General features: G+C 39.8%; 1 protein-coding gene and 1 long non-coding RNA gene across 9 annotated transcripts in view; one reads left to right on the forward strand and one right to left on the reverse strand.

The window, feature by feature from the left end:
• LOC138762329 (uncharacterized) overlaps nucleotides 1–9309 on the forward strand; it is a 55170-nt gene extending 45861 nt beyond the window's left edge. For 2 of the 4 annotated variants that reach the window (XR_011356887.1, XR_011356888.1), the window contains 2 exons: nucleotides 4935–4981; nucleotides 9153–9309. This is a non-coding gene — a long non-coding RNA (uncharacterized lncRNA). Of the gene's footprint in view, nucleotides 1–4934; nucleotides 5027–9152 lie in introns of all 4 variants that reach the window. The other 2 variants (XR_011356886.1, XR_011356889.1) reach the window with 2 other exon arrangements.
• Nucleotides 1–12420, reverse strand: part of xrcc5 (X-ray repair complementing defective repair in Chinese hamster cells 5) — a 144719-nt gene that overhangs the window by 53188 nt on the left and 79111 nt on the right. For all 5 annotated transcript variants that reach the window (XR_011356885.1, XM_069936097.1, XM_069936095.1 and 2 more), the window contains one exon: nucleotides 1085–1222. Coding sequence is in view for 4 of the 5 variants with exons in the window: in XM_069936097.1 (XP_069792198.1) it covers nucleotides 1085–1222 (138 nt within the window). In the remaining variant the exon portion in view is untranslated. The remainder of the gene's footprint in view (nucleotides 1–1084; nucleotides 1223–12420) is intronic.

Consider the following 12420-nt stretch of genomic DNA (forward strand, 5'->3'; position numbering starts at 1 on the left):
TTTGGGATTGAGCCCTTCACCCAGGTATGGAAAAATGTTGGCAGGCTTATGAAGGGGTAATGGGAGGAGCACAGTTGCAAAGGCAGGAGGTAACAGGTTGAGAAGGGAGAGGGTGCACAGCAGCAAGTGGGGGAGAAGGGATAGCTGGGTGAATCGAGAGGGAAAGGGGAGGACCGGGGGAAGTGAAGGGGACAAGAGGAAAAGGAGAGCAGGTTAGCAGAAACCAGAGAAGTCAATATTAATGTCATCTGGCTGTAGAGTGCCCAGATAGAAAAACAGGTGTGGTTCCTCCAATTTACAGGTGGGATAGTACTTGAGGACATGGACAGACATGTGAGTATGGAAGTGGGACACAGAACTAAATGTTTGGCTACTGGGAGGTCCCTGTCATTGGTGCAGATGGAGTGAAGTTCAGTGAAGCGATCTCCCAGTCTGCACCCAGTCTCTCCAATGTGATGTAGAGAAGGCCACAAAGGGAGCACCAGATGCAATAAATCAATCCTGTGGATACACACTTAAAAGACTTGTTTGGGGCTCCCAACTGTGGTGAGGGAGGAGGTGTGGGCACAGATGTGGCACCTCCTACAGCCACGAGGGTAAGTGCTGAGGGGGACAATTTGTAGGGAGGAATGAGTGCACGAGAGAGTCTCGGAGGGAGCGGTCCCTACGGAAAGCAGAGAGGGGAGGATGTGTCTGGTAGTGGGATCTTGTTGTAAGTACCGGAAATTCCAGAGGATAATGTGTTGGATGCGGAGGCTGGTGGGGTGATAAGTAAGAGGGGGCCAGGGAAGATAATGGAGATGCTGGTGGTGGAGGGGAAGTCACATTTGTGGAACAGGAATTCAGGTGGAATTTAGATTTTACTTCTGACTACAAGAAAAGGATACAGTGCAGGCAGCCGAGACACACATCAAACTTGGGTTCAGGTTCAGGTCTGGTTCTTGAACATTTCTTCTCACTTAAGATATATTTATGATCTTGCCACTAGTAACACTTACACACAAAACTTACAGAAAATATAACTTCCTCCTTTCCATTCATAATAAAATAAAACAATCAATCAGACAAAATCCAAGTCTATTACCTCGTATTTATCTTTAATCAAAGGAAAGGCCACTCCAATTTGTGGATTTGATCTCCGGTCGTAAACATAACGAACTATCGCCACCATTTCCAGCTCTTCCAAAGAGTGGATGAGTGCAGACAAAGCCACTGCAGCATACTGGGAAAAGAGAAACAAACTGTATTCCAATTGTCAGCACAACCGAATTCTACAAATGCTAAACTAGTTACATACTAGTTGTGTCATGGTCTGGTTTGTAAATTTGAATGACTAGGAATGCAGAAGTCTGCAGAAAGAGAGACAGAGCCAATCCTTGATGAGCTCTGATCTCTCTCTGCCTCAAGAACATGACACACATTACAAAGGATAACCATCAGCCTGATCACTCTCTCTTTTCACTGCGACCTTTAGGCAGAAAGGACAGAAACCTGAAGCCCAGCATGTCTATGTTCAAGAACAGTTTCTTTCTGACAGTGATCAGGCTCCTCTATCCCAACATTATCCTCATCAACCCATTGTTTCAGGACCACCACAGATAGGTCTCACTGTTAACTCACTCCATTTTTAGGGACTATATAACCCACTGTGAATATTTTAAAATTGTTCCTTCCACCTTTTTTACATCATCTTTTCTTCCCTCTTGTGCGTTGCCAGGGGTGCGATTTATGCAGTGAGAATCTCATCGCATGGTCGGTTTACATTGGTTCTCTTTACAGTTCTTTACCGGTTGACATGTGAACATTGTGTAGTTTTATTTTGCACTACCAATAAGTGGTAATTCTGCTGTGCCCACAGGAAAAAGAATTTCAGGGTGGTATGTGATGTCATTATGTACTCTCACAATAAATCTGAAATCTTATCTGTACGTCATAATTATGTACACGATAATAAACTTCATTCATTAATGACAAGAGAGTCATCTTAAGATTTCAAACAGCATTTAAAAACTCCATTATTCAAGAAGACGCAGCATGCATTTGATAAAGAAAGGCCCTGTGTTATTAATATAAATGAATTTTTGGGGACGGAACAACAGCTGAGGAGGAGAGAGCATTTGATGGGCGCTACAAGGATTTTTAAATTCTCCATCACAAAAAAGCACCAAATGGAATTGAATCCAGAGAACTGTAAGGTTGTGCCATATAGAAAGATGCACCAAAATAAAGAAAAAACAAATAAGAGACAAAAGGACTTATGAGAGCAGGCCTAAAATTTTAAGACAAGGCAAAAAAATGATTTGAAAGGCTTATCAGTTGCTTTCCTTTAATAGCTGAGACATAGATAAAAAAGCAGAGAATTAAATAGGGTACAGAGTTGCACAGCAACTGGAGGCTGAGTATTTAGATTTTATTGAGGATTGCGAACTCCTGCAGCATATTTGTATTGTGTAAACGAACGAACACCAGGAGCAGTACTACCTGGGCGAGGTCCCATTGTCTGTGATGCTGTGTTTGCAACATGTTGAGTTCTCATCACTCGAGGCACCTGAGCTGAAGTTAGTCTCATGGAGCTGATGGTTGGTGGGCGGGGAGCTGTTGGGCGCATGCTCTGGAATGCCTGGGGTCTAACACCCTGGGTAGCCCATTGAGGGCTTCGTCGAAGCTGTGTAAGCTGACTTGTTGGGTGATAGGCAACACCGTTCCGAGCCTGAGGGATAGCTGCCATGAAATATTCTGAAGGTGGAGCAGGTTGGTAAGGATTGATAACAGGATTTGGAACAGCTCTGACACTGGCCATTCTCTGCATGTATATGAACTTGTTGTTCTTCTTTGCGTTGAGCCAGAGCAACGTACAATGGCTTGGTGCTAACACTCCGGCTGTTCATCTCTGTTGACTGCTTCCATGCTGGCTGCGGCCCCTCCCCAAGAACAGAAGCAGATGTTGGGTGAACGCCTTTTCCCACTGATACAGAACATGTACCCAAATATGGCGGGTAAAATTACTGGTATGCTTCTTGAGATTGATAACTCTGAATGGCTTCATATGCTGGAGTCCCCAGAGTCTTTGCGCTCCAAGGTTGATGAAGCTGTGGCTGTACTGCAAGCTCATCAAGCTAAAGAAGCGGCTCAGAAAGTAGTTGTGCCGAATGCTGCTGGTGTTTTAATTTTTCAGGAGGAGAGGAGGACAATGAAGCTTGCATGACTGAAGAAAAAAATCTAAACATTGGAAAAAATTTAAAAATGTTTAAAACAACGCAAAACAAAAAACGTGTATTGAAAAAAAGAAGGGAATCCTCTAGGCTTATAAAACAAAGTCACTACCGGGACTGGTATAAGTGATGTTAGTTCTCGACTTAATTGGAAAATATAAAAAAAATTGTAAAATGAAAAGTTTTCTAGGCCGGGGTAGGTGTTTTATGCACAGAAATGTTTGATGCATTCCTTTCTTTAAAGTTTTGTAATCCATTACTGTGGAAATGCTCAGCAGATCCACACTGTGTTTTGTTGGCAGTGTGAGCATTAGAAACTGAAACGGAAATTTGGATTATAGAATGCTTGCTTTAATAAAAAGTTCAACTTTATTGTCACTTGTATTGAAATGCAGTGACAGAGGTTGTTTTGCAAGCACACGAGTATACATCTCACAGATGGTCATTACAAGGTGGTACAAAGGTGTACAGTTACAGAGAGAGATCAGTTGAATTTTTTGAGGAGGTGACTAGGAAAGTTGATGAGAGTAGAGCAGTAGAGGTTGTCTATATGGATTTCAGTAAGGCCTTTGATAAGTTTCCACATGGAAGGTTGGTAAGGAAGGTTCAGGCACTAGCTATTAATTTTGAGATAGTCAAATGGGTTCAACGGTGGCTAGAAGTTAGATGCCAGAAAGTCATGGTGGATAACTGTCTGTCAGGATGGAGGCTGGTGACAAGCGCTGTGTCTCAGGGATCAGTATTGGGTCCTTTGTCATTTACATTAATGATTTGGATGATGGAGTGGGAAACTGGTGAGTAAATGATACAAAGATAGGTGGAGTTGTGGATAGTGAAGTAGGTTTTCAGAGATTGAAGCAGGATTTGGACGGCTTAGAAGAGTGGGCGGAAAGGTGGCGGATGGAGTTTAACAGTGTCAAGAGCTTCATTTTGGAAGGAATAATCAAAACAAGACATATGGAGTAAATGGGAGGGAATTGAAGAATGCAGAAGAACAGAAAGATCTATAACGGTTCGTTGTTCTTTGAAAGTGGAATCTCATGTAGATAGGGTGGTGAAGAAGGCTTTTGGTAGGCTGGCCCTTATAAATCAAAGCATAGAATATAGGAGCTGGGAGGTGATGTTGAGACTATTCAAGGTATTGGTGAGGCCAAATTTAGAATACTGTATACAGTTCTGGTCACCAAATTATAGGAAGAATATAAATAAGGTACAGAGGGTGCAAAGAAGATTTACTAAAATGTTGCCTGGATTTCAGAATCCAGAATACCAAGAAATATTGTGTAGTCTTTATTCATTGGAGCATAGAAAGTTCAGGCGTGATTTGATAGAGGTATTTAAAATTATGAGGGGGATAGATAGAGTAGATGTAAATAGGCTCTTTCCCTTGAGGGTAGGTGAGATTCAAACAAGAGGTCACGAGTTAAGAGTTCGGGGACAAAAGTTTAGAAGTAACATGAGAGGGAACGTCTTCACTCAGAGAGTGGTGACTGAGTGGAATGACCTTCCGGAAGAGGTGGTCGCAGCAAAGGTAAAGTTGCATAGGTGTATGGATGGGAGGGGATTGGAGAGTTTTGGGCAAAGTGCAGGTAGGTGGGACTAGAGGAGATCACTTTGATCGGTAAGGACTAGAGGGGCCGAGTTGGCCTGCTTCTGTACTGTAATTGTTATATGGTATGGAACAAAGGCCACATAATTTTGCTATTTTGGATTTCATTTCAGGAATCTGATAATGTGGGAAAGAAACTGTCCTTCAATCCAGTCCAGAGGTACATGATCTCACTCTTGTGAATATTCTTCCTGATGAAACAGAGGTGAAGAGAATGTGGCCGGGGTGGGATAATTTTAAAAAAATATTCACTACTTTTCCTAGGCAGTGGGAACTGTAGATAGAGTCAATGGAGGGGAGGTGTGTGTGTGTTCGTGCATGTATGCATGCGTGTGTACACATGCGCATACATCTGCATGTGTGTGTGTGTGATGGTTGGAGCCACAACCCTCTGCAGTTTCTTGCAGTCTTATGTGGAGCAGTTCCTGTCTCGTGCACTGATGGAACCTGATATGATGCTTTCAAAAGTGCATCGACAGAGGTTGTCGAGGACTGCTGGTGATAAACCAAGTTTCCTCAGGCCTCTGAGGAAACAGCGACACTGGTGTGCTTTCTTTGCCATTGCATTGACATGGGTGGAATTGGACAGGTCCCTGGAGATGCTTAGGTGACAGATTTGTGTTAATATTAATCTTCAAGATAAAATATTAAATATTTTTAGAGTTACTGTGGGGTCTGGAAATAGGGGAACACAAAGGGACACGGAGAACATTACATCATTTTAAAGCAGATGAGGGTCTGTCAAGTGGGAGATGAAGAAACGTATCATTGTTCAGTTGAAAGATGTAAACAGCCATAGAAGATTTATGATTGTTCTCCACTGAAATCCTGAGACAATGAATGTTTACTAAGAACACCTGTTCAAACAAACAGCCATTTTCTCCATGACCTGTGGAGACCAGTCGGAGGCCACTGCCATGAGTTGTGTTTTTAGAAAAAGATCCATTGATGATCAAAGTAAGTCCTGTGATTAAAGGCATTTGAAAGCTGAATTTTAAGTATTCAATCTTACCAAGGGAGGAATACAGGATCAAAGTGGCTTCGGAAAAAAGGGACACTTCCACTACTTTTCTTTGTTTAGGGCAAGCAGTGCTACTGGAGCCAATTGTAATGGTCATTTCATCTAAAACCCTTGCCCGGGTTTGTGAAATCATTGTGGAAATCACAAGTTTTGTAACCTTCATGCAAGAGAGGGGAATTGTGAAAAAGTCATTTGTATGAAGAAATATTTATCTGAAAGCAACTTGTGAATTTTGAGGAGTTTGATGCCTTGGTGTCTCAACAACATAATTACTTTTGAACAAAGACTCTGAGTTTCAACACAAAAGATTTCTAAGACTGAACTTTAAATTTGAATCATCTCTTCAGAATTGTGACTAAACTATAAACATTTGAGTCTCACACACACACACACACGCACACACACAGACACACCTATTCACGTTTGTGTGCAGTGGGGTAAAGTTTTGAGTTAAGTAAGAAATGTTTCATTATTAATTTTATTGTTTTGAAGATACCATTGTCTTGGTGAATTTCTATTGCTGCTGGTCTAAGTTGTAACATTTACCCCAGGAACTTAAAGCTATCAACTATCTCCACATAATCACCATTGATGTGGAGCAGGAGGCGAACTCAGCCCAACTCTTTGGTCTTGCTGACGTTGAAGGAGATTGCTGCACTGGCACCAAGCCACTAGTCCCTCTATCTTGCTTCTGTACTTGACTCATTGTTGTTGAGAGATGCTGTTGAAACAGTGGTGTAGGAGCTGTGTTTGGCCATGCAGTCATGGGCGTACACAGAGTACTGGTAAGGAATGAGTATTGTGACAGTGTGTGTGTATATATATATATATATATATATACACACATACATATATGTATATAGATATAGATGGTTTTGGGATATAAATTGGGAAAGATTTGTTAGGTCCAACACTTTAAAACAGATCTTATTTAAAATAATGGAGCTCTGCCCCATGGTAGATGCATCGGCTCCAGAACTTTTGCAAGAGCTTTGATGAGTGCTCAAGTGACTTCACTAATGGGTTGTTGTTTGCAAAAGGCAACAGATGAAAGATCATGTCAGAGACGCTGCTGTCTGGAAGAGAACTTGCTATTGTAAGAGGGTCACGTGGTTTTGCAAAGAGAGAGTCAAACAGGTTTTCTTTCAGAGAGGGAGAGAGAGAGAGACACACACACACACACAGATCACTTGTACAGTGTTACAACCAGCAGAAGTAGCTGGGACTGGAACAGTACAAGCTGGCAAGCCCATTTGGAAGACGGCCTGGTCAAAGCCCTTGTGGTTTATGCGAGAGGCTGTCTAATGTTTCACTTGGAATAAGAGAAACAAAAAGGAACTCTGTGATGACCTGTGTTACGAGCCCAAAGGACCCCAAAACCCAGCAGCAATAGACATTCACCAACACAAGTAGTTACTTAAAAAGTCATTTTTAATTATCTTTAAACATGAAAACAGAATCAAACTTTAACTTATCTCTATTAACTTAACTAACCTAACTTAACCCCCCTTCTAATTCTAAGCGCACATATATGTATGTGTAAATTTAAGAAAAGTTCTTTGCTTCACAGTTCAATCTTACTTCTCATTCCTCCAAGTTCACTGGTTGCAATTCTTATACTGGCACAGAATTTAACATTTATAAAGTTCACCAGGATTTGGAGCTCGAAAGGTAAATGTTTACCGCTCAAAAAGGTTCTTGTAGGGTTTGAAGAGAGAGATGTGTAGTTCCAGGATTTCCACAATTGAAGTACCACCATTAGTCACCTCAATGTCTTGCTGATGAAACTTGCCCCATCAGGGTTCTCCAGTTGATAACCTCCTTCTTTCTGACTATCACAGAGTTCCTTTCTGTTCCACTTATTCCAAGAGAAACATCAGACAGATAGCACCCAGCCATCCACTACTCTGGAGCTTCTGTTTCAGTTCCAACCATTTTCTCCTGCTTGTTTCAGCTGTGACTCTCTCTCCATCTCAGATTCCAACTGCCAGCCACATGTCCTTCTCTCTCTCTCTCTCTCTCTCTCTCTCACTTGCAAAAAACCCCTCCTTCTCCAGCAAACAATAGGAGTCAGTCTTCTGCTCCCATCTGTTGTTTTAGGTAAACAAACCTCTCAATGACCTTTGAGTGAGCACTTTGCAGAAAGGTCAAAGTCTTGTAAAAATGTTCAACACAGATGACCTTTCTTCAGTCCATTCATTTCATGACATCATTTCAATTAGCACCTACTTGTGAAATGTGTACAACATTCTCCATAGTTTCTGTAAAATCACTCAATATGAATTCTTCAGAATTTTAAATAAGATCTGTTTTAAAATGTGTGTATGTATGTAACCTTCTCTATTTTTACCAATTTATCTACCAAATACATCTACAAATATTACATCACACGTGAAAGAAAGAGGTTATCATCTGGAGAACCCTGAGGGAGAAAGTTTTGTCAGCAAGACACTGAAGTGGCTGATGGAAGTACATCAATTATGGATGTCCTGGGACAACAAATCTCTCTCTGAAAACCGACAAAAACCTTCCTGAGAGATAACAATTTACCTGTCAAGCACCAAAGCCTGGTGAACTTTATAAATGTTAAATTCTGTGCATAGTATAAGAATTGCCTGCAACCAGTGAACTTGGAGGAGTGAGATTGGAATGTGAATCAAAGAACTTTTCTGAACTTACCCACGTATTACACACACGCGTGTGCTTAGAATTAGAAGGGGATTAAGTAAGTCAATAGTGATAAGTTAAAGTTTGATTCTATTTTCATGTTTAAAGATAATTAAAAGCAATTTTTGTTTAAGTAAATATTTGTCTTGGTGAATATCTATTGCTGCTGGGTTTATGGGTCCTCTGGGACATCACAATGTGGAGGATGATCGTGCAAGAGACACAGGCACCAATCCTCACACACTAAGTGTGCACGGAGTACAGGGATAGGTATTATGATCAAGGGGCAGAGTTGATGTTGGGTTCAGATGCACGTATAGACGACACTTTCTAAGTTCTAGCATTTCCCAATTTCAAAATGTGTCATCTTCAAGGAAACGTGAGCGACGATATTCCGAATTACTATCTTATTACTCCAGTAAACCAAACTTTGTAGTTGAAGCTTTAAGTAGCTTTGATTTGTTGATAAAATGGATAAACATTTTGCATAACTTTGCACTGAGATTTTCACATCGAATAAACAAATAATTCTGTATAATGACGTTACAATATTCAACTTTAAATAGATATAAGAAATAGACAAAATAAGCTGAATTCAAAGAAAAGTATCTCGAGCTTCTGTCCCCCTCGTAATTCTTTGCAGAATAAGATGCAAGCTCTCGGTCTGCTGGGATATAACGACATATGACATCATATGAAGAACATTGATAGAAGAGTCTGTACCAAGCGACGATGCTACTTCAACATGAATTGCTCTCGTAGTCAAACAAGTAAAAATAGCTCTGTATCGCTTTTCAATACTACTTCCTTGTCTTACTTGCAAAGGACCAAAATAATGAACTCTCACGTATGCAAATGGGGGTTCATCAGGTGAAACTCTGTCTTGTGGTAAATCTGCCATTTGTTGTTGTCCAAGTTCAGCATTTGCACGTCGACAAATAACACATTTTGGTATAATTCTTTTGATCAAAGAAGCACCAAGTATCTAAAATTTCTGACGCAGTTTGTAACCACCATGACCCATTTCCTCATGTATATGTCGAACAATCAATTCAGAATTATTAAATTCCTTAGCTAATATAATTGGATAATTGGACTGAATGTTGTTTCATTTCTTCTGGCATTATTGCTTTTTCTAATCTTCCTCTTACTCTCAATACATCATTTACAAGAATAGGATTTATCTTGCAAACACGACTTGCTTTTGTAACATTCAGATTCTTCTTCAATTTTGATATTTCATTATCAAACGCCTTTATCTGACAAAAAGGAATATCTCCAGTTCAGCATTCACTAACTCATCAACTGATAGGTAACAGCTCTTTCGAGACTTTGGATTCTCTTTTTTGATTCTATGTAAAAACATAGTTTTTAATCTAAGAATCCATGCTACTGCACTTTTCAAATGAAACCATGAAGAATAATAGCAAATTAATAGAATAATTGGATCATTCGTAATTAGTGTTTTGGATTTCTGGATCCTCCATTGAAAATTATTTTAAATCTTCTGGATTTTGAGGCCATTCTTCTTGAAATTGCGAAAGAAATTGAGGACCAAACATCCAAGTGTTGGCTCTTTTCAGAAACGATTGAACTTTTGATCCTCGTGAAGCCATGTCTGCTGGATTATCCACTGTTTTAACATATCTTCATTGATTAACATGCAAAACCTTTTTGATCTCATTAATTCTGTTAGTCATCTCATGGTTTTGTTATTAATGTATTTAAGCACTGATGTTGAGGACTATCAGTCCAAAACACAGAATCTGTTAACTCCATCTGTAATTCTCTTAATATAGTGTCTATTTTGTTCGCCATAGTAGCGGCAGTCAATTCCATTTGAGGGATGGTGACTGGCTTTAATGGAGCCACTCTGGCTTTTCCCATTACAAATCTTGGTTGTTTTGCAGTACTAAATAACTGACAGGACCAAAACCACCTTCACTTACATCAGCAAAATGGTGTAAATGAGCAAATGTGGCAATTCCAAAATCTGTCGGTTTAAAACATCTGTTGACTTCAAAACTTTCTAACATTTTAAGACTCTCAATCCAATTCATCCAATCTTGTGCGATGGAATCTGATATTGTCCACGGCCATTCACTGGCTTCTCCCGCACAGCCAATGTTTTTGAATATTTTAATATGAGATTTCACATCCAAAGTACAGAGAACCTATGGATAGATGTTAAAATTGTCAAAGATACACTACACTTAAAATCACCAATGCCTGAACAGGGCGCACAAAATCAGTGAACTGGTGCGGACTTGAAAGGCCAACATAGCCTGTTTCCGCTCCGTAAATGGTTATATGGTTATAGTTTCATCCCATCCAAATTTTCTTTTGCATAATTCTTGCAAAACTTTCTTGGCTATTAATACTGCTGATGTCAATATTCCCAAAGGATCATCTATTGAGCTTACGATTGAAAGAATACCTCTTCTTGTCAAAGGTAATTCTTTCAAAACAACCTTGAATTTGAAACCATCAGATTGAATTGCACCATTGCACCCCTAGAATTTTTTCAACAGGTAGAAGGTCACACTCCAAGTCAAGATGTTTTATCTCCTTTACTCTTTCTATCTCAGGAATAACAGCCAACACATCTCGAATATTGCTAATCCATTTCGTAAGGAAGAAACCTCCTTTATTACAGATCTCCTTTAACTCGTGATAAAGATCTCTTGCTTCTTTTTCTGAAACCACTGAAGTGAGACAATCATCAACATTGAAATTATTTTTGATGATGCTCATATCTTGAGACGAAATTGCTCTTCATTATCTTCAGCACATTTCCTCCGAGCACAATTTTCACAACTCAGTGATGAAGTTGCTCCAAATAAATTAACTGTCATAATGCATTCAATCAAATATTTTTACTGTAATTGCTGTTAGGCCACCCTATCAATTGTAGAAAACCATGATCTTCTCATGGTACTTTTACTTGATGAAAGATCACTTCAATATCTGCAGCAATTACAATAGGCTTTTTACAAAATCTTATCAGAACACTTAATAAAGTACTGGTTAAGTTTGGATCTTGTAAAAGTTGAGAATTCAATGAAACTCCTTGAAATGATGCTCCACAATCAAATACTACATGTAGTTTCTCCTTTTGTGGATGTATAACTCCATGATGAGGTAAATACCATTTTCTACCATCTTTACATTCAAGATTATCTTCAGATACCTTTTCTACATAACCCTTGGTTATCATATCCAATATGACATTGGTATATTCCAAATGAAAGGAAGGATTTCTCTTGAATTTTCTCTTCAAATTCAGTTTACAATGTTCTGTGATTATTGGGAAATACTAGAACTTGGACAGGGTCGTCTATATTATGAATCAAAGAAAAATGATTTTTGTGAACTTTGGAAGAAAGGCTCATAAAATTTGTCTGAAAGGACTCAACTTGATTTGAAATCAAGAAGCATTTAAGCTTTCTCCTGTACTGTCTTGTTCTCTGTTAGCACAATGCAAGGGCAGCAGTAGAGCAATCCTCTGAGATTTATTCAGGAGCCTGATGGCTGTGGAGAAGAACATTTCAATCCTGTTGGTGTGAGCTTTCACACTCGTGAGTCTTCACTCTGCAAGAAGAGATGGTTCCCAGAATATGATGGGATTCTCCTTGGCTGAGACAGCAGCATATGTTGATTGAGTGCATGGAGGGGAGGAAAATTTGTGTGATGCTGGGCCCTTAGCAACAATTGATACATGACGACCAAGTTGGCATTTGCCTCCACTGGGCCCACATCCTTGTAAACCCTTCCAGTCCATTTATCTGCCCAAAGGTCTTTTGAATATCAAAATAATACTCCCTTCTATAGCTTCCTCTGAGAGCTTTCCACATACAAAAATTGCCCCAGTTCCCTTGAAAATCTCTTTGTAGGAAGATTCCCAAGAAAAC

This window comes from Narcine bancroftii, chromosome 4 (genome assembly GCF_036971445.1).
Source record: "Narcine bancroftii isolate sNarBan1 chromosome 4, sNarBan1.hap1, whole genome shotgun sequence".
In the NCBI taxonomy this organism is placed as follows: Eukaryota; Metazoa; Chordata; class Chondrichthyes; order Torpediniformes; family Narcinidae; genus Narcine; species Narcine bancroftii.